The sequence below is a fragment of the Polypterus senegalus genome, chromosome 17 (assembly GCF_016835505.1).
Source record: "Polypterus senegalus isolate Bchr_013 chromosome 17, ASM1683550v1, whole genome shotgun sequence".
Taxonomy (NCBI): Eukaryota; Metazoa; Chordata; class Cladistia; order Polypteriformes; family Polypteridae; genus Polypterus; species Polypterus senegalus.
In genome coordinates, this window is record NC_053170.1 from 90,048,428 (window position 1) to 90,066,969 (window position 18,542).

The 18,542-nt window shown below is 40.7% G+C and overlaps 1 protein-coding gene across 1 annotated transcript in view; it reads left to right on the forward strand.

Annotated features, from left to right (window-relative positions):
- Positions 1-18,542, forward strand: part of tepsin (TEPSIN adaptor related protein complex 4 accessory protein) — a 46,900-nt gene that overhangs the window by 7,224 nt on the left and 21,134 nt on the right. Inside the window, exons 2-5 of the mRNA XM_039739391.1 lie at positions 881-953; positions 4,598-4,689; positions 8,079-8,172; positions 15,688-15,755. Of these exons, the coding sequence (XP_039595325.1) occupies positions 881-953; positions 4,598-4,689; positions 8,079-8,172; positions 15,688-15,755 (327 nt within the window). The remainder of the gene's footprint in view (positions 1-880; positions 954-4,597; positions 4,690-8,078; positions 8,173-15,687; positions 15,756-18,542) is intronic.

An 18,542-nucleotide genomic window follows, 5' to 3' on the forward strand; every position in this document is an offset into this window, starting at 1 on the left:
AATGACAAGTCAATTATTGCTAAGTGACATTTTAATGCTTCATTTTAGTGGTCTCACTTGTTAAGGTTCCCCACTCTTAATTGCTTATTTCAATCTTAAACATCTGCATTCACTGTTTTAATGGTTCCTTATTTCCAATAAAATGTAAATGACAAAGCAGTCAGAAGTTCTCCATCCAGTTTGTTTTCATTTATATCTGTATGTGTTCATCATGCACTGTTTGATAATAAAACATGTAATAGAAAATGTGACAGACTAAAAATGTATCTGTTTTATCAAATCATCTATCCATTATCCAGCCCGCCATATCCTAACACAGGGTCACGGGAGCCAATCCCAGCCAACACAGGACACAAGGCAGTAAACCAACCCCTTGCTGGGCGCCAGCCCACCACAGGGCACGCACACACACACCAAGCACATGCTAGAATTGCCAGTGCACCTCACCTGCATGTCTTGGAACTGGGAGGAAACCAGAGCACCCAGAGGAAACCTACGCAGACTTGGGGAGAACATGCAAACTCCACACAGGGAGGACCTGTGCCTCGTAACTGCGAGGCAGCAGCGCTACCCACAGTGCCACCATGCCGCGGCTTCAAATCATTTGGATGATATCCTTGGAAAGTAAAAAATCTGTGATAGAAGAACCTTACATTGCAGACTAACAAGCCATAAAATTTTAAATGAGGTGTGAGACTGGCAAGGATTGGTTTCTAATTAAGCAGTTTGGCTGGAATCAAAACCTGCAGCCCTCCAGGACTGACATTGCCCACCCCTGCACTAGAGTTATTGCACTGCTCAGAAGCAAGAATTATTAGATTCTGTAACAGTTTATATTTTATATTGTCTCTTAACAAGTACCATCGCTGTATATTTTCAGGTCCCCACCTTAATGAAAGCCACCTCTGATGACGAGACTCCTTGTCCAGGGTACCTCTTTGAAGAAATCAGCAGTATCCTTTGATTCAGCTCATCCATTTTCGTTATTGATGTTATGAGTTTCATTATTTTAAGAGAACTGCGACAAAGCAATCGGGCCTGCAGCGAGCGCTACATCCTCTTCAAATGGGACGTGCCATCTGCTTACCGACCCAGCTATTGAGCAACAAAAAGATTTAGAAGATTCAATGTGTAGTACTTGGCCAATGAAAAAGCAGAGGTTAAGCGTGCTTAATTATTTAAATGGAATACTAGTGAATGTCTGCCAGTTTTTAAAGACGACGCACACGGTTATTTATCTCTTTTAAAATGTACTCTTCTGTTCTTCACTCTGATAATATGAGCTACACAATCATGCCAACTAACTCCGACTGCTGACTTCCTTTGAGAGCTCTAGCCTGAATATAAAAATGTTTCCTGTGGTGTGTCATCCGCAGTTAGGAAAATGAAGGAATTCTGGTGAGAGACCGAGAAGTTTCTTGTGCCCATGTAAAGAACTTTGTAATCCTACTTGATGTGAAAGAGTGTATAGAGAACAAAAACAATTGATTGAAAGAGTTTGCTTAAGTTATGCAAGCATTTATATCAAAATGAACAGTTTCTCTATCATGGGAACTGTATAGATAGATACTTTATTAATCCTAAGGGGAAATGCACATAATCCAGCAGCAGTATACTGATACAAAAAACAATATTAAAGAGTAATAAAAATGCAAAAATACAAACCACACAAAAAAAATTCCCTTTAAATGCATTTACAGTATATAGGGAAAATGAAATAGCTTGGGAAGCATCTGCATTCATTGGAGAGCACATATTTCAAAAACTGGCCGTTTAGAACGTGGGGCCTTGTATGGTTCCACCTAAATGAGAGAGGCAACACATTTGTTCTTCATCCAAGAAACGGGCACCACCAGGGTGACTGTGTCAATTAGTCCTCCCTGAGAAACACCGGGAGAAGCGATAATAGTTTTGAAAGACGGAGATCTCAACGACAGAGTTGATATTTGTGTTTATCCAAAAGCACAGCTCGATTCGTCACAAGGGGCAGATCTGGGAAATGACTAGCGTAGGGCCCGCATGGCGGTTGGTGAGCAAAACAAGTAGGGGGCTGAGGCCCCTAGTTTACCAAAATAAATAAAAAGTAGTTGAAAAGCAGAGTGTTTGCTCCCCATTTAAATCTCAGCTGAAATTTGTTTGTGTGAAAGTACATCCTGGTCTTTGTGAAGGTTTTTTTCTGGGAGACTGCAATACAGTATTCCATAGTTAAAATTTAAGATATTTATGGGTAGGTGTGTGTGAACCCTGCAGTGGACTGGCATCACATTCATGGTCGATTATTACTTTGTGCCTGTTGTAGACTGGAACACTCTCTCTCTAGAGAGAGCAAAACATGTCCAGTGTGAACAGAAATTTTGGGATAATACAGTTATTGTGCCTAAAGTGTTTTGATTTAAAGTGCACATTTAAAAAAAAAAAAAAAATTTGGCATTTGTCTTAGAAATAGCATGAAGAGACTGATGAAATGGTTAGATAAAGAGTGAGAATGTACTAGGTGGTATGTTAAGAAATTGTCCGATCCCGCGTACCCAGTAAAGACTTGACAGTTGTCATGTACACAGAAATTCCATTGAAGGGTAAGACCTGAACTTGAGAGACTAAAAGCTTTTATTTTCTTAATCCTTGTGATCTTTAGTAGGCCGCCATCTTGCGATATAAATGTGCGTTCTTGTTTGTAATTGTAAGAAGTTAAGATAGGTAAGACCTGAACTTGAGAGGTACTGGAAGAAGAAGAATAATATGGTGAAATGAGACTGTTATTTGGGCATGTAAGCTGGCTATGCTCTCTGCTGAGAACATCTCGTGTCTTTTTACCAATCGGAATAAATGTCAGGTGGTACAGAAGTATTTCAGCACTGATATGCAAACTCCATTGTCTTTAAAAATGGGTCTCTGTCTTTGCTCTTTGACCATTCCATGACACCTCTGTGGCGCAGTGGGTAGCGCTGCTGCCTCGCAGTTAGGAGACCTGGGTTCGCTTCCCGGGTCCTCCCTGCGTGGAGTTTGCATGTTCTCCCCGTGTCTGTGTAGGTTTGCTCCGGTGTCCTCCCACAGTCCAAAGACGTGCAGGTTAGGTGCATTGGCGAGCCTAAATTATCCTGTGTGTGATTGCTCTGCGGTGGGCTGGCGCCCTGACCGGGGTTTGTTTCCTGCCTTGCGCTCTGTGCTGGCTCGGATTGGCTCCTGCAGACCCCTGTGACCCTGTAGTTCGGATATAGTGGGTTGGATAATGGATGGATGGGTGACACCTCTGTTTGGGGTACTATGCCTTTGCAGAAGGCTGGAACAGGGTACTCCATTAAGAGAAATTGAAGACCGACACAATGAGCAAGCTTCCTCCTGCCTGGTTTGGGGTGATTTTAGTTTAAAAAAAAAAAAAATGAATTAAAAAAAAATGAGATATATATAAGCAAGGAAAGGTCTGTGTTATGGTTTTCGTATTTCATATACGTATCTTGAAACAGTTTTGTTTTTTTTTTTATTCCTAAGCTGTTGATTACTACCAGGGATCATTCTCATTTGTGGAAGATGATTACATTTACAGGAACCCCAGACAATATATAGCAAGTAAGGAGGGGTGGATTTGGGAGTTTGGGGGGCTGGAGTTGATGAGGTGGGGTTCGGAGAGTGTTGGTCATAAAGTCTTATTATGACCTCTCTGGCACTTTTAGTATTAGCCTTGCATTTTACATATTTAAATATATGAATGAGTTTCTTCCAAAGCAGAAATGGATAGGAGAATTGCAGAATGTACAATTGAATTTGTTTTTAACCTTCCTTTATACTGCATACTGGGGAGTCGCTGCTTGTGAGCTCAAGACAACCAGCCTCATTATATGCACTTAGTCAGGTAAGAGTCTATACAATAGATTAGTGATGTAGTTTTTAAATATTAAATAAATGCAATCACCAGACACTCTTATGTCTTACAGTGTAAAGGTGTTTTTTTTTTTAAAATGATTACGTTTGCTAAATTATCAAGATCGTATTGTATACTTTTTTTTTTAAACCGTTTCTTGCAGCACATTTGGTGAAAATCTATCAAGAAGACATTTACAACACCTATCAAGTTTTAATTTTAAAACTAAACATCCTTCATCTTGTAATTTGGACCCTGCATTTGTCACTTAAGTAAGCCAATCAGCCATAAAATGAGATGATAGTTGATAAAATAAAGTTGACTTACAATCTGAGTTAAAGTGATAATATAAAAGTGTTAAATATATGAAACGCCTTTCACACCAACCTAAAAAGCAGAGGTTCAAATTTAATTCCTGGTCATTTCTGTATTGAGTGTTCTCCTCTTGTAAGACGTTCCTGAAATTCCGAAATAACAGTAATACTTTAATGTAATTAATGACATGCATCTCTAGAGCAGTTTTTGTTTTTAGTAAAGTTGATGGTATGATTATTCCTACCCTGCCTCAAGTGCTGCTGGGATATGTACTTATCCCCTGCAACTTTGAACTGGACCTATTATGACAAGCAGCTTTAATAACCGTGTACGCATCACTGATATGATTTCCTTTTCTGCTGAAGTTGGTATCTTCTTTCTTCTGATCATCACTTTTTTGTCCTTAACTACTGTGAACTTCAGAGCTTTCCCAGGAGTCAGTGGGGTCTAGCCAGTGTTTGCTGGAGTATTTGTTGGAGCGTCTGCAGAGCGAATCCTGCCATGTGAAGTTGAAGGTTAGTACGACTGGCATACCTCGCAGTTTTTCTTTCATCCTACAGGAAAACGGCAGTGTACATAAAGCCCAATTTCTGCTTTCTTCATGTTTGGATAAACGCTCATTTATACAGACAAATAGTTACCGTTATGATATCAATCCAAGCAACAGTGAGTGTCTGAGGAGCTTTCTACACAGACTTGCTCACAGTGACTGCGCAAACGGCACCCACATCACTTACCCCAGATGGAAATGCGAATGCACAATTGCAACGGCTGCAGACTCCATAGTTCAGTATGGAAGAACATGCATGTCTTCTGCACGCCTCGTGTCCATGTTCTGTGAGATCCCCTTTTACGGCGAGGGAAGACTTCTGGAATGAGGCGCAAAGGTGAAAAATGTGAAACTGTTGGGACAGCCTGTAATTAGAGAAACTGAGAAGGCAAACGTGCAAGTTGGATGGTATGCTGAATTTGTGAGAAAATGAAGGTTCAAAATTATTGTATTCAATTAGATCAGTCTGAAGTTTAAAAATGTACATATATCCTACATTTAACTCTTTAGTAAATCTTCAAGTACACTTTTACTGTCGTGTTGGTCCAGCTGTTAACAAAAGCCCATCTTTCCTGTGTTTGCCTATTGCCATTTGGTGACTGGGTTTGATTCTTTGCTCAGTTTTAAGTGGCATCAGGTTTCACCGAACAAAGGTACCACAGTCTTGTTCCTTCATAATGCTGCAGAGGGAACTGTCAGCCTTATTTTTTTAATGTGATTGTTTTGGTTTTTTTTTTGTTTTTTTCTCCCCCCATCATCATTGAAAACATTTTTAATTGTTAAAGCAGCTTTCATATCACCGTATGTATGTCACAAAAGTTTGTAAATATTTTAGTATATCTTTTCATGGGACAACACTGAAGATGACACTTTGATACAATGTAAAGTGGTCCGTGCACAGGTTGTATAAAAGTGTAAATTTGCTGTCCCCTGAAAATAAGTCGACACACAGCCATTAATGTCTAAACCGCTGGCAACAAAAGTGAGTACACCCCTAAGTGAAAAATGCCCAAATTGTGTCCAATTAGCCATTTTCCCTCCTCGGTGTCATGTGACTCGTTAGTGTTACAAGGTCTCAGGTGTGTTAAATTTGGTGTTATCGCGCTCTCACTCTCTCATACTGGTCACTGGAAGTTCAACATGGCACCTCGTGGCAAAGAACTCTGAAGATCTGAAAAAAAGAATTGTCGCTCTACATAAAGATGGCCTTGGCTATAAGAAGATTGCCAACACCCTGAAACTGAGCTGCAGCACAGTTGCCAAGAACATACAGCAGTTTAACAGGACAGGTTCCACTAAGAACAGGCCTCGCCATGGCCGACCAAAGAAGTTGAGTGCACGTGCTCAAGGTCCTATTCAGAGGTTGTCTTTTGAAAATAGACCCATGATTGCTGCAGAGGTTGAAATGGTCAGCCTGCCAGTGCTCAGACCATACACCGCACACTGCATCAAATTGGTCTGCATGGCTGTCGTCCCAGAAGGAAGCCTCTTCTAAAGATGATGCACAAAAAAAGCCCACAAACAGTTTGCTGAAGACAAGCAGACTAAGCACATGGATTACTGGAACCATGTCCTGTGGTCTGATGCCCAAAATAAACTTATTTGGTTCAGATGGTATCAAGTGTGTGTAGCAGCAACCAGGTGAGGAGTACAAAGACAAGTGTGTCTTGTCTACAGTCAAGCATGGGGGTGGGAGTGTCATTGTTTGGGGCTGCATGAGTGCTGCCGGCACTGGGGAGCTACAGTTCACTGAGGGAACCATGAATGCTGACATGTACTGTGGCATACTGAAGCAGAGCATGATCCCCCTCCCTGGGCCACAGGGCAGTATTCCAACACGATAACATCCCCAAACACACCCGAGGGTAAAGGTGCTGGACTGGCCAAGCATGTCTCCAGGCTTAAACCCTATTGAGCATCCTCAAACGGAAGGTGGAGGAGCGCAAGGTCTCGAACATCCACCAGCTCCGTGATGTCGTCATGAAAGAGGATTGCAGTGGCAACCTGTGAAGCTCTAGTGAACTCCATGCCCAAGAGAGTTAAGGCAGTGCTAGAAAATAATAGTAGGCACAATTTGGACATTTTCCACTTAGGGGTGTACTCACTTTTGTGAGATTAACACACATATATATATATGTGCTACTCTGCTATCTTATGGTTTACATTCACCTTGGTAGTTTGGTCACACCTCCTGCACCATATTATAGCTGTTAATTTATTTTCTTTTTAGAGAGTGTCAGTTATTACATGATGTCTAAACTGAGAGTGGCTCCATAGCCCAGTGGGCACGGCTGCTGCATCACAGTTCTGGGTGCAAATTTTAGCCCAGAAGCCTCTAGTGTGGAGTTTGATTGCTCTCTCCATATCTATTTGATTTCTTCCCACGTCCCAAATATGTGTGTCCATTATGCCCAATATAAGTGAGTAAATGCCTGTAACAGACAGATGCCATATCCAGATTGGATTGTATTTTTTGGATGGATGCCTGCTCTCATTGATCCTGAACTAGATAATTGGGTTGAAGAATTAATGGATAGGTGGATGAATAATTTCAAAGAATACCTGCAAGAAACAAGCATTGGATTCCTTATCTGCAGATACCCAATAATGAATTTAAATGACTGATTACAAAATGAAGTAAGTAGTCTTTTTTTGTTCAACCCTAAAATTAACACAGTGAAGAAATAGTGTACCTGACAAGACGGGCCTTATTAGTTTGCTTATAGATTTTGTTTTTTTTCCTGTCCATCTTCTTCTTCATCTTTTCCCACTTTCATGCTTGGATCACTATATTTGACTAGCCTCCCTCCCTCTCATCTGTTGTACACTTCCACACCTGATGTCCCTTTCTCCCTTGGGTCCATCTACTCTCTCTTTGGTCATCCTCTTCCCGAACACGTCCATATCCACGCTTGTTCTCCTCACAAAGTTTACTTCTCATTTCATGACATGTCCATACCATTTTAACCTTCTTTCCTGTACTATCTTTGATTATTTCCCCTACTTTAATCCTCTTATTCCTGATCTTAGCAGACTTTGTTACTCCACACATCAGTCTTGCCATCCTCCTGTCTGTAGTACCCAGTTTCATTTCGTGCGTCTTTAACTGCCCAGGTTTCACACATTCAAATAGTTTCATTTTTCACTATTGCCAACCATTGTTGTGCATTGCATGCTAATAAAAATGTGTTGACATTTTTGTATGACATTCAGTTAACTGAGGGGGAAAAAAAAAATCTAAATTTATAATAATTTATAATTTTTTATTTATTTATTTTTTTAAGCAATTCAGTAAGGCCATGCAATCAGAGCGATATTTAAAGGGTGCCTTATCTATCTTTTTTCCGGTCTTAGGTGTTGAAGATCCTCTTGCACCTCTGCTCTCATGGCAGTCCTCGCTTCCTGTCTGACCTTCGACGGAATGCCACCTTTATTCAGGAAGTGACAGGTGCGTTGACTTTACACTTGATGGTTTCTGGTCACGGTGGCGGGTGGTTAACCCTACTGACTCCCCACTCCAGGAGTCCAGGGTGAATTGTGGCCACTTCACTGTGTGCAGTTTGTATGTTCTTTCTCCCTGTCTCTGCTTAGTCCAGAGTGAGTGTGCCCTGCCATGGCATGGCGCCATATCCAGGGATGTTTAATGCCTCACACCCAGTGCTCTGAGTCCTCAACTCCGTAAATAGGCTAATATATTTTTGGACTGCCAAAAATGATCTCCAGTAGTATTCAGATTTCTTTTTCATGTATATGTGAATTTCCCCTTGGGATTAATAAAGTATCTATCTATTTAGTATAGGATGCTTTTTTTGTAGAATATACAGGGATCTACAAATTAATTTTGAAAAAATGACAAATCAGTGTTCACCACACATGTATACACAGATGCAACAAATTCAGTAGACTCTCTGGACTCAAAAGGCCAACATGAAACAAGGTCAGTAAGTTCAGAGTCCACAAGAAATTTTCAAAAGCTCAATGCACAGTGTCCAGCTTGGATGGCTATTGGTTTGAAAAGGCTAAAATGCTGTGAGAAATTATTCCCTTCCTTGAAGCTAAAAGTTAACGGATAAAAGCTGCAATAAACCAATATATTTTAAGTGACGTACTGATACAAATGAGAGTATTAATTACCTTGAAATAATGAGAGAGTACACCATAGGGCCAAAAGTGTATGAACACCAATTCAAATTATTGGGTTCAGCTGTTTGATTGTTAACAGGTGAATAAAATTGGCACATGCCCATGCAGTCTCCGTTGGCAGTGGAATGGGTTGTGCTGAAGAGTTCAGTGGATTAAAATGTGGCACGGCACTAGGGTTCCTCTCTTGCCACAAGTCAGTGTGTGTAATTTCTGCTCAACTAGATCTACCCATTTCATCTGTAGGTGCTCTGATTGTGAAGCTGTCCAGGAATGACAACGGCTCACAGAGTGGGGCTGCCACATGCTGAAGGGCAAAGTGTGTAAAAATCGCTTATCCTCAGTTGCATTACTCATAAAAGTTCTGAAAGCAACATCAACACAAAAGCTCTGTGTCCGGGGGGCATCATACAATACAGTTTATTTTTGTATAGCCCGAAATCACACAGGAAGTGCCGCAATGGGCTTTAACAGGCCCTGCCTTTTGACAGCCCCCCAGCCTTGACTCTCTGAGAAGACAAGGAAAAACTCCCAATAAAAACCTTGTAGGAAAATGGAAGAAACCTCGGAAAGGCAGTTCAAAGAGAGACCCCTTTCCAGGTAGGTTGGGCGTGCAGTGGGTGTCAAAAGTAGGGGGTCAATACAATACAATATACAGAACAGAACAATTCCTTAAGACAGCATAATAAAAATTTTAGAAGTACGGTTTAACAGTAGATGATATGACATAATTAGGTTTGGATATTTTTAGAGTCCTGGAGACCTCATCCATCAAGCTGCATCTCCATTTGGCCATGCCACGGCTGAAACATTGCTCCGATGAAAGGACCCTCTTTCCCATGATTCCTGTGATCCTCCATCAGGGATGACTTTACCATAGGCAGGCAAACAACTTGGCAGGTGGGCCGTGGCACCAATGGCCACATTTGGGTACCGAGAAAAGAAACAGAATAGGTGAGGGTTAGTATTCAAATATAATTATCATGTTACTTATGTTATAGTGCTAATGACTAACAACAGAGATGCAGTATGTACAGTTAATCAGCAGCTCTAGTCAGGATATGCTAAACTGAAGTAGTGAGTCTTCAGCCGGGATTTAAAGGCTGAGACTGAAGGGGCATCTCTTATGGAAGCAGGAAGACCATTCCACAGTTTAGGGGCCCTGTAACTAAAAGCTCGACCTCCCACTGTTATTTTATTAATCCTTGGAATCCTAAGCAGACCGGCATCTTGAGATCTTAATGTGCTCAGGTTTGTAAGTCATGATAAGTTCAGACAAGTAAGCGGACCTTGGCCATTTAATGCTTTATATGTTAAAAGGAGGATTTTGAAATCTGCCCTAAACTTAACTGGGAGCCAGTGTAAAGATTTAAGAACTGGGGTTATGTGTTCATATTTTCTTGTTCTTGTAATAATTCTTGCAGCATTTTGGATTAACTGGAGGCTGTATAGAGAACAGTTTGACCAGCCAGTGAACACCGCATTGCAGTAGTCAATCCTACTAGAGATAAATGCATGAATTAATTTCTCACAATCCTGTTTATTTAGAAAGCCTTAATTTCCTAACATTTTTAAGATGGAAAAACATGTTTTGGACGACTTTGTAATATGTGCTTTAAATGACATGCTAGAGTCAAAGATAACTCCTAGATTGCGGGCTGATTCAGTAAAATTAATTGGGATTCCAACTGAGTTAAAAGACGACAAAATATTGCTGTGATCAGCGCCATTCCCTCCAACAATTAACATCTCTGTTTTATCTGTATTTAAAGACAAGTAGTTCTCATTCATCCATTCCTTTAATTCACTAACACAACTAATTAAAGACAACATCGGAGAAACTTCATTTGATTTAAATGAAAGGTATAACTGGGTGTCATCTGCATACAGTGAAAATTAACATTATGTTTCCTAATGAGAGATCCCAGTGGAAGCATGTAAAGTGAAAACAGTAAAGGTCCCAGTACTGAGCCCTGCGGACACCATATTGAACTTCTGTGTATAATGATGGAGTACTGTCAGCACATTTCTGTACATACTGGAATCGATTTGATAAATAAGAACTGAACCAAGCGAGCACGGGCCTGTAAGCCCAACATCGCTTTCTAGCCTGTGCAGTAAAATAGAATGGTCAATGGTGTCAAATGCTGCACTTAAGTCCAACAACATAATTACAGTGGAATTTCCTTCATCAGAGGATATCAGAATGTCATTTACAACCCGTGTTAGTGCCGTTTCTGTACTATGACCAGTGCGAAAGCCAGACTGGAATTTCTCAAATAAATTGTAATGCGTAAGGTGTGACTGAAGCTGACTGGCGACTACTTTCTCTAGTATTTTAGAGAGAAATGGTAAATTTGAAATAGGCCTATAGTTATTTAGTATGTGTGGGTCTAGGTCTGACTTTTTAAGTAAAGGTTTAATGACTGACACTTTTAGTGCATCAGGTATGTGCCATGCAGTAATGAACTATTGATAACGGTTAGAATAGGGCTGCAAGAACATCCATTGCACTTTTACTAGTTTTGTTGGCACTGGATCTAGGGAACAAGTAGTGGGCTTCATTTTAGTAATTAAAGTTAAGACTTCCTGGTGAGTTACAGGATTAAAATTACTAAAGTGCTGAATGCAATGTGGCAGGGTCTGCTAAGCTAGTATTTGGTTTGTACTGTGATGCTGAGATCTGGGATCTTATATTTTTAATTTTCTCATTGAAGAAGTTCATAAAGTCTGTACTGCTAATATCTGTTGGTATTTTGCACTGTTGATCTGAATTCCCATTTGTTAATTTAGCCACTGCTCTAAAAGTACCCGAGCATTTTTATTATTGCTATCTATTAATGTAGAATAGTATTCTGAGCGAGCTTTAAAGAGGGCTTTTTTATATTTATTAACACTCTCTGTCCATGCAATTTGAAAGACATCTGCGCTCCAGTTTTCGACACTCTAATTTAGGAGCTCGAGTATTTTCATTAAACCAGGGAGAGTTTCTATGTGCTTTGATCACTTTTGTTCCAGAGCATCTCTCAAGGTCACATTATAATGTGATATTAGCTGATCTAAATTGTTTTCCACGTTTACATTTGATGTTAACTGATCTAAATGGTTTTCCACAATTACACTCGACTTACTCAAGGTATCTATAAATTTTGAAGCAGAATTACAATCTAGATGTCGCACTGTCTTTGTTTTAATCTGCGAGTGCGCTGGCATGGGCAGAACTAAATCAAATGTAATTAAGAAGTGATCGGAAATAACTACATTTAATGGAGTAATATTTAAATTTTGAATTTCAACTTTGTAAGTTATAATTAAATCTAATGTATGGTTATGATTATGAGTTGGACCTTTGACAATCTGACAAAATCCTACTGAATTTAACAAATAAGTAAAACATTTGCTAAAAGTGTCAGTTTCCACATCAATGTGTACATTAAAATCCCCATCAGAACTACGTGATCATAATTTATAGCCAAATCAGACAGAAGGTTGCTAAATTCAGTCATGAACAATGAATATGGCCCTGGTGGTCTGTAGACTAGCACTATAATTGTGTTGGAATCTGTTTTAATATTTAAAATGAATGCCTCAAAGGATGTAAAGTTGCCTAAATTTTTAGGAGTGATTTGCATTTTGTTACAATGAATTATTCCAAGGCCTCCTCCTCGACCAGAATCTCTAGACTTATGAAGGAACGAGTATCCATCTGGTGACGCCTCAGCTAGGGGAACAGTGTCACATTTACTAAGCCAGGTTTCAGTAAGAAGACACAGATCAGATTTTGTACTTAATATATATCATTTACCAAAACAGCTTTAGTGCCAAGAGAGCGAATGTTCAATAAACAGCATTTAAAACTGCATGGTTCTTTCTGAACTGCTGATATATTTTTTGTTTTAATTTGAATTAAATTTCTATTACAGATGCCCTGGTGGATGGTCTGGTTTTATCCCTTGGTCTAATTATACACCTTATTTTTTGGTTATCAATTAATTTATGGTTTGTATCAAGACTAAATTTACTGGATGCCCCACAACAGGGATTATGGGTAACAGCTTCAGGAAAATAACAGGTGGGATAAAGAACAGCCTGTGATTTAAGATCACATGACTGCGGCCTGGATGGTGCTCTAATCAGTCAACCAGGCAGTTTTGCTGCCATATTTTGGGATAATACATAAGATCCCCTCCAGTTAGGATGAAGACCATCTCTTCTGAAAAATCCAGGCCTTTCCCAAAAATCATCCCAATTGTTCACAAATGCTATGCTTTTATTTGCACACCAGGTTTCTAGCCAGCAGTGAAAGGAATGCAATCTGCTATAAATCACATATCCTCTATATAATCTTGATAAGGGACCAGATACAATTAAATTCCGACATTTTGTTTTAGCTTTGGTGCATAGAGATGAAGTTCTGCTTTAATACTTCAGATTGCTGTAAATAAATATCATTAGTGCCGACATGCAGCAATAAGGTAGATACTTCATCGTCGGCAACACAGTCCACTGCGGCCTTTATGCCAGAAATCTTGGCCCCTGTGAGGCACTTAACATTAACTGCTGGTTTAACATTGTTTGGAATTCTAACATTCCGCACTATGAAATCGCCAATTATGAGCACTCATGAAATGAGTTTCCATGGCCTCGCAGATTCATGCAAGTCTAAGCGCAATGCCAGGCGTCAGCTGGAGTGGTGTAAAATATGCCACCATTGGACGCTGGAGCAATGGAGAGATGTGTGCCCTGCAGTTTTGAATCACACTTGAAGTATCTGGCAGTGTGATGGATGAATCTGGATTTGGCCGATGCCAAGAGAACACTGCATGGTGCCTACTGTAAAGTTTGGTGGAGTAGTGATTAATTAGAGGGTACTGTCTAGGCCCCTTGGTTCCAGTGAAGGGTACTGTTAATGCTACAGCTTAGAAACACATTTTAGGCAATTGTGCATTTCCAACTTTGTGGCCAACTGTGTGACTAAGGTCCTTTTGCAATTCTGGTATGACTGGGTCTCTGTGCACAAAACCAGGTCCATAAAGAGATGGGAGGAAATAAAGTGAGATGCATTGCAACCCTGTAGAGCACCTTTGGGATGAATTGGAATACCAAATGCGGGCACGGTCTTCTCATCCAGCATCTGTACCTGACCTCGCAAATGCGTCTTTGGCTGAATGGACACAAATTCCCACAATCCCAAACTGTAAATTGTTCTGGAAAGAAGAGTGGCGGTGGTTGTAGTTGCGAAGAGGGGATAACTCCATATTAATTCTCCGAGTTTTGGAATGACACGTCCAACAAGCTTATATAGGTGTGATGGTCAGGTGTCAACAAAGTTTTGCCCATAGGGTGTATCACAGATATAAAAGAAAATTGTTAACAAAGCCCAACATCAGACAGTAAGGCTGGAGAGAAAAATGGACAAAATGACGAAACATGCAGTTAGTTAAGCTGATAATGCTGAACGCTGTGTAGACAAACCGCAATGGGCATGTGGAGGAGACTGCACTGTATGAAGGATTTATTGTAAATGACACGGCAGAGTGCCATTGTGTGGAGGCAGATGTAGGAAAATGGGGTACTGGGGATTACCAGAGATTGACCAGGAGAGAGTCTGATATCAAAGCATACAGGAGGACATGACGGCTAGGAGAAACAAAGTGCAGAAATGGGAGTATTTGTGTTGAGTAATAACCTGACCCCTCTGCTCACTCTACTAAAAGAATTTGCATCACTAGAGCTCTGACTTGCAGTCTCATTCCACTCCCTCGTAAAGAGGGAATAGCAATGTAATGTTGCCTTGGCGTTTGTAAACTTTAAAAACACATTAGTGCTTCTATACATTGGACATTTTGAAAACTAGAGTGTAAAACAAACCCAGCATTTAATATTATAAGTGACGTTTTTTATTTTGTACATAATGATAATGATGAAATAATAGAAATGGCAGCAATAGTTCTGTTTCATTCATAATCGTTCATTTTGAATCCACTTGTTAACTGGCACTTTTGTGTAAAGTGACTTGTAAATCACATTTTTTTTTTTTTCTTCTACGTGCTTACAATCCATACTTCGACATTTTGATGCCCTGAGAGTCATTTGTGAGAAGTTTGCTGGCAGGACAAACCGCTTAGCCATCGGGCAACAATACCTGCTTTCATTGAATTGGTAAAAATTAAACGTTGACTTATTCAGTGGCTGGAAAGGGTGTCCCCAAAACAAAGGCCCTAAATGTAGAGCTGCAAGGCACAAAGGTATTCTTGGGAGTTTGATCTGTGGCACCCAAAACGCTTTTTATTGAAAAGTAGCTGACTGTTGGACCCTCCATTAAATGTGTAAGTGGACTCTGGGTAGTCACTCAACCCGAATGTGATGATGAATCCAAAGCACATTACAAATAACATGTAGTGTTTCTGTAGGGCTGGGCACTGGTGGGCTTGGGAAGTCATTTAGGGTCATGCACGAAGGTTTTGAACCCGCTTTATGGTCACTCGCCCCACGTATTACATAATAGGGGGCTAAATTACCTGGCTTTTTGAAAAGAGATGCTTCATTTAACTTTAATGCACTGCATGTCTGCTGAATGTGACAGTTGCAGGGCTCTGTTTTTATTTGTGTCCTGCAGATATGTGCAGGCAGGATGAATCTGCACACTGGTTTAAAAGTAGACTTTTCCTTTTTCACTTTTATTGGCTTTTTCAGGAGAGTTCATTTAATCCGTTTGCAGTTTCCTGAAGGTCAACATTGGCGTACTGCTTTGTACCCTGGCACTTGTCATTTCTGTCTTCACTGTAGACTTTAATGGAAATCTCCCTTTGTTCTCCTTTAGTGTTCAGTGGTCCTCCAGATCCAATCCACGGCAGTGCCTTGTACCAGAGAGTGCGGTCAACAGCACAGGTCAGTTGGGCTGGATAGAAATGGATGTATTTATTTTATTTTATTATTTTTTTGCTTAGCAAATTGCGTTTTCCAAAGAAACTTACAAAAGAGGTCAATATAATCAAGTAAACGCCAGTCTGGGGACTGTTTGAGAACAAGTGTTACAGGACAAGGTTACAACATTTATCACCAAAAGTGAAGAGTGCAAAACAAAATACAGGCTAGTTACAGTTCCCAGCTAATATCACTTAGACAGAAATTCACCAAACGAGATTCTTCAAATGTTTTTTTAAACACATTGAAGGTGTTAGAGTTTCGAATAGAAGAGGGAAGCTCGTTCCACCAGTCAGGAGCTACACATGAAGAGAGTCTGGAGTGAGATTTGATGACACGCAAAGATGGCATTACCAAACGCCTTTCAATGGCAGACGTGAGTGGATCAAGAAGGAGCAAAGGACCTTGTAAGTGTCTTCACATATATAGGAGTAGACCCACTGACTACTTTGTAGGGAAGCATCAAGGATTTGAACTTAATATGTGCTGTTACTGGAATGACAGCTGATCATCAGACACCACCCTATGGTTGGGTATCGTCTTGGCAGCTGTTAGTGATAATGAGCCAAGCTGAACACCAATGGGGCACTGATTAGACAGACGAGCTGGGCTAACGAGATCATCGGCCTTTGCCAGGTTGATCTGGAGATGGTGTTCCTTCATCCAGGTTGCAATATCGGTGAAGCATGCAGACATTCTAGCTGAAACTGTGTGGTCCCCTGGAGGAAATGACAGCTGTAGTTGTGTATTGTCAGCGTGGCGTTAATGAGAGAAACCATGGGAATGGATGGAGCAGACAGACTAGACCACTTTGGAGGAGAGGATGGGGATCAAATTGTCTTTGGGCATGCATCTCTAAAAAGTGTCTGACTGTGGAATTCCAAAATCACATGGCCTTGTCGTACTCCTTATTCCATGATGTAGCCATAGATACTCCTGCATGCTGAGTATTTTTGAGACCAAATCGTTAAAGAACACATTGCAGAGGAATGTTTACAAACCTACAAGAAAAACACCAAAAGACACTGCGCTGGGCTCTGTGTTGTTGGAGGCTGTAGCTGTCTTTCTGACCCTTTACCATGTCCAAATATTTTGATTCCGTTTGTGGTTTTCTAGCTTTGTTTGTTGTGGCCACTCTTACTTTCTACCAGTGGAGCGTTGTATTGTCTACAGAATGTATGTCCTCTTATTCCCATAAAATACATCCATTTTTTGTGCTCTTTGTATTGCCGTGGACTTGTACCACAAAGCATCATAGTGCAAAGATCTGCATTGTCTCGATTCATGCTCAATAATTCTGTTCATCTGGACATAGGGTTTTTTTTTTGATACGTTTCGTCACTCTTCCAAGTGACTTACTCCATCTCTGTTGACTGCAGGTTTCTCCAACCTTATAAACAGAAAAGATTTGCGTTGTGGTGAAATGCCGGAGGTCAGTTGCAATCCTGAAATATTTGGCACAGAAGTCGTCTCCTTGCAGTGTGAGCTAATAGGACTGTTCTCGGTGGTGGAGAGACCACCTCTGAACACTGTGAGCTGAGCATTTCCTGGTGACATTAGCCGAGTTTTCTCTCTTGGCCCTCACCTTTCCTGTGCAGCACCGCCGCTACACTCCACCTGCATAATCCTGTCCTCGTCACCAACTGTGGCAGTTCTTCTATTGGCTCATGCTGTGAGGAGTCGGCTTCTAAACCAAATATTGTGGGTTCAAGCTGATCATCGGCAGTTCTCCGCAGTGCAAATTTGCTAATGGAGATGTGGTGTGTGTGGTTGTTTATTATTTTTTTCCTTCGTCTTTTTGCTTCTGCAAGTTTTTCCAGTTCATGTTTTTTAGAAATATACTTTTGAAAAATTTATTTATTTTGGTTTTTAACAATAGACTGTTGCAAAGCAGGTTGTCAAAAGAAGGACTTATTGGGGGATATACAGTATGTACAGTGCATCCGGAAAGTCTTCACAGCGCATCACTTTTTCCACATTTTGTTATGTTACAGCCTTATTCCAGAATGGATTAAATTCATTTTTTTCCTCATAATTCTATACACAACACCCCATAATGACAACGTGAAAAACGTTTACTGAGGTTTTTGCAAATTTATTAAAAATAAAAAAATTGAGAAAGCACATGTACATAAGTATTCACAGCCTTTGCCATGAAGCTTCAAATTGAGCTCAGGTTCATCCTGTTTCCCCTGATCATCCTTGAGATGTTTCTGCAGCTTCATTGGAGTCCACCTGTGGCAAATTCAGTTGATTGGAGATGATTTGGAAAGGCACACACCTGTCTATAGAAGGTCCGACAGTTGACAGTTCATGTCAGAGCACAAACCAAGCATGAAGTCAAAGGAATTGTCTGTAGACCTCTGAGACAGGATTGTCTCGAGGCACAAATCTAGGGAAGGTTACAGAAACATTTCAGCTGCTTTGAAGGTCCCAATGAGCACAGTGGCCTCCATCATCCATAATTGGAAGAAGTTCGAAACCACCAGGACTCTTCCTAGAGCTGGCCGGCCATCTAAACTGAGCTATCGGGGGTGAAAGGCCTTAGTCAGGGAGGTGACCAAGAACCCGATGGTCACACTGTCAGAGCTCCAGAGGTCCTCTGTGGAGAGAGGAGAACCTTCCAGAAGGACAACCATCTCTGCAGCAATCCACCAATCAGGCCTGTATGGTAGAGTGGCCAGACGGAAGCCACTCCTTAGTAAAGGCACATGGCAGCCTGCCTGGAGTTTGCCAAAAGGCACCTGAAGG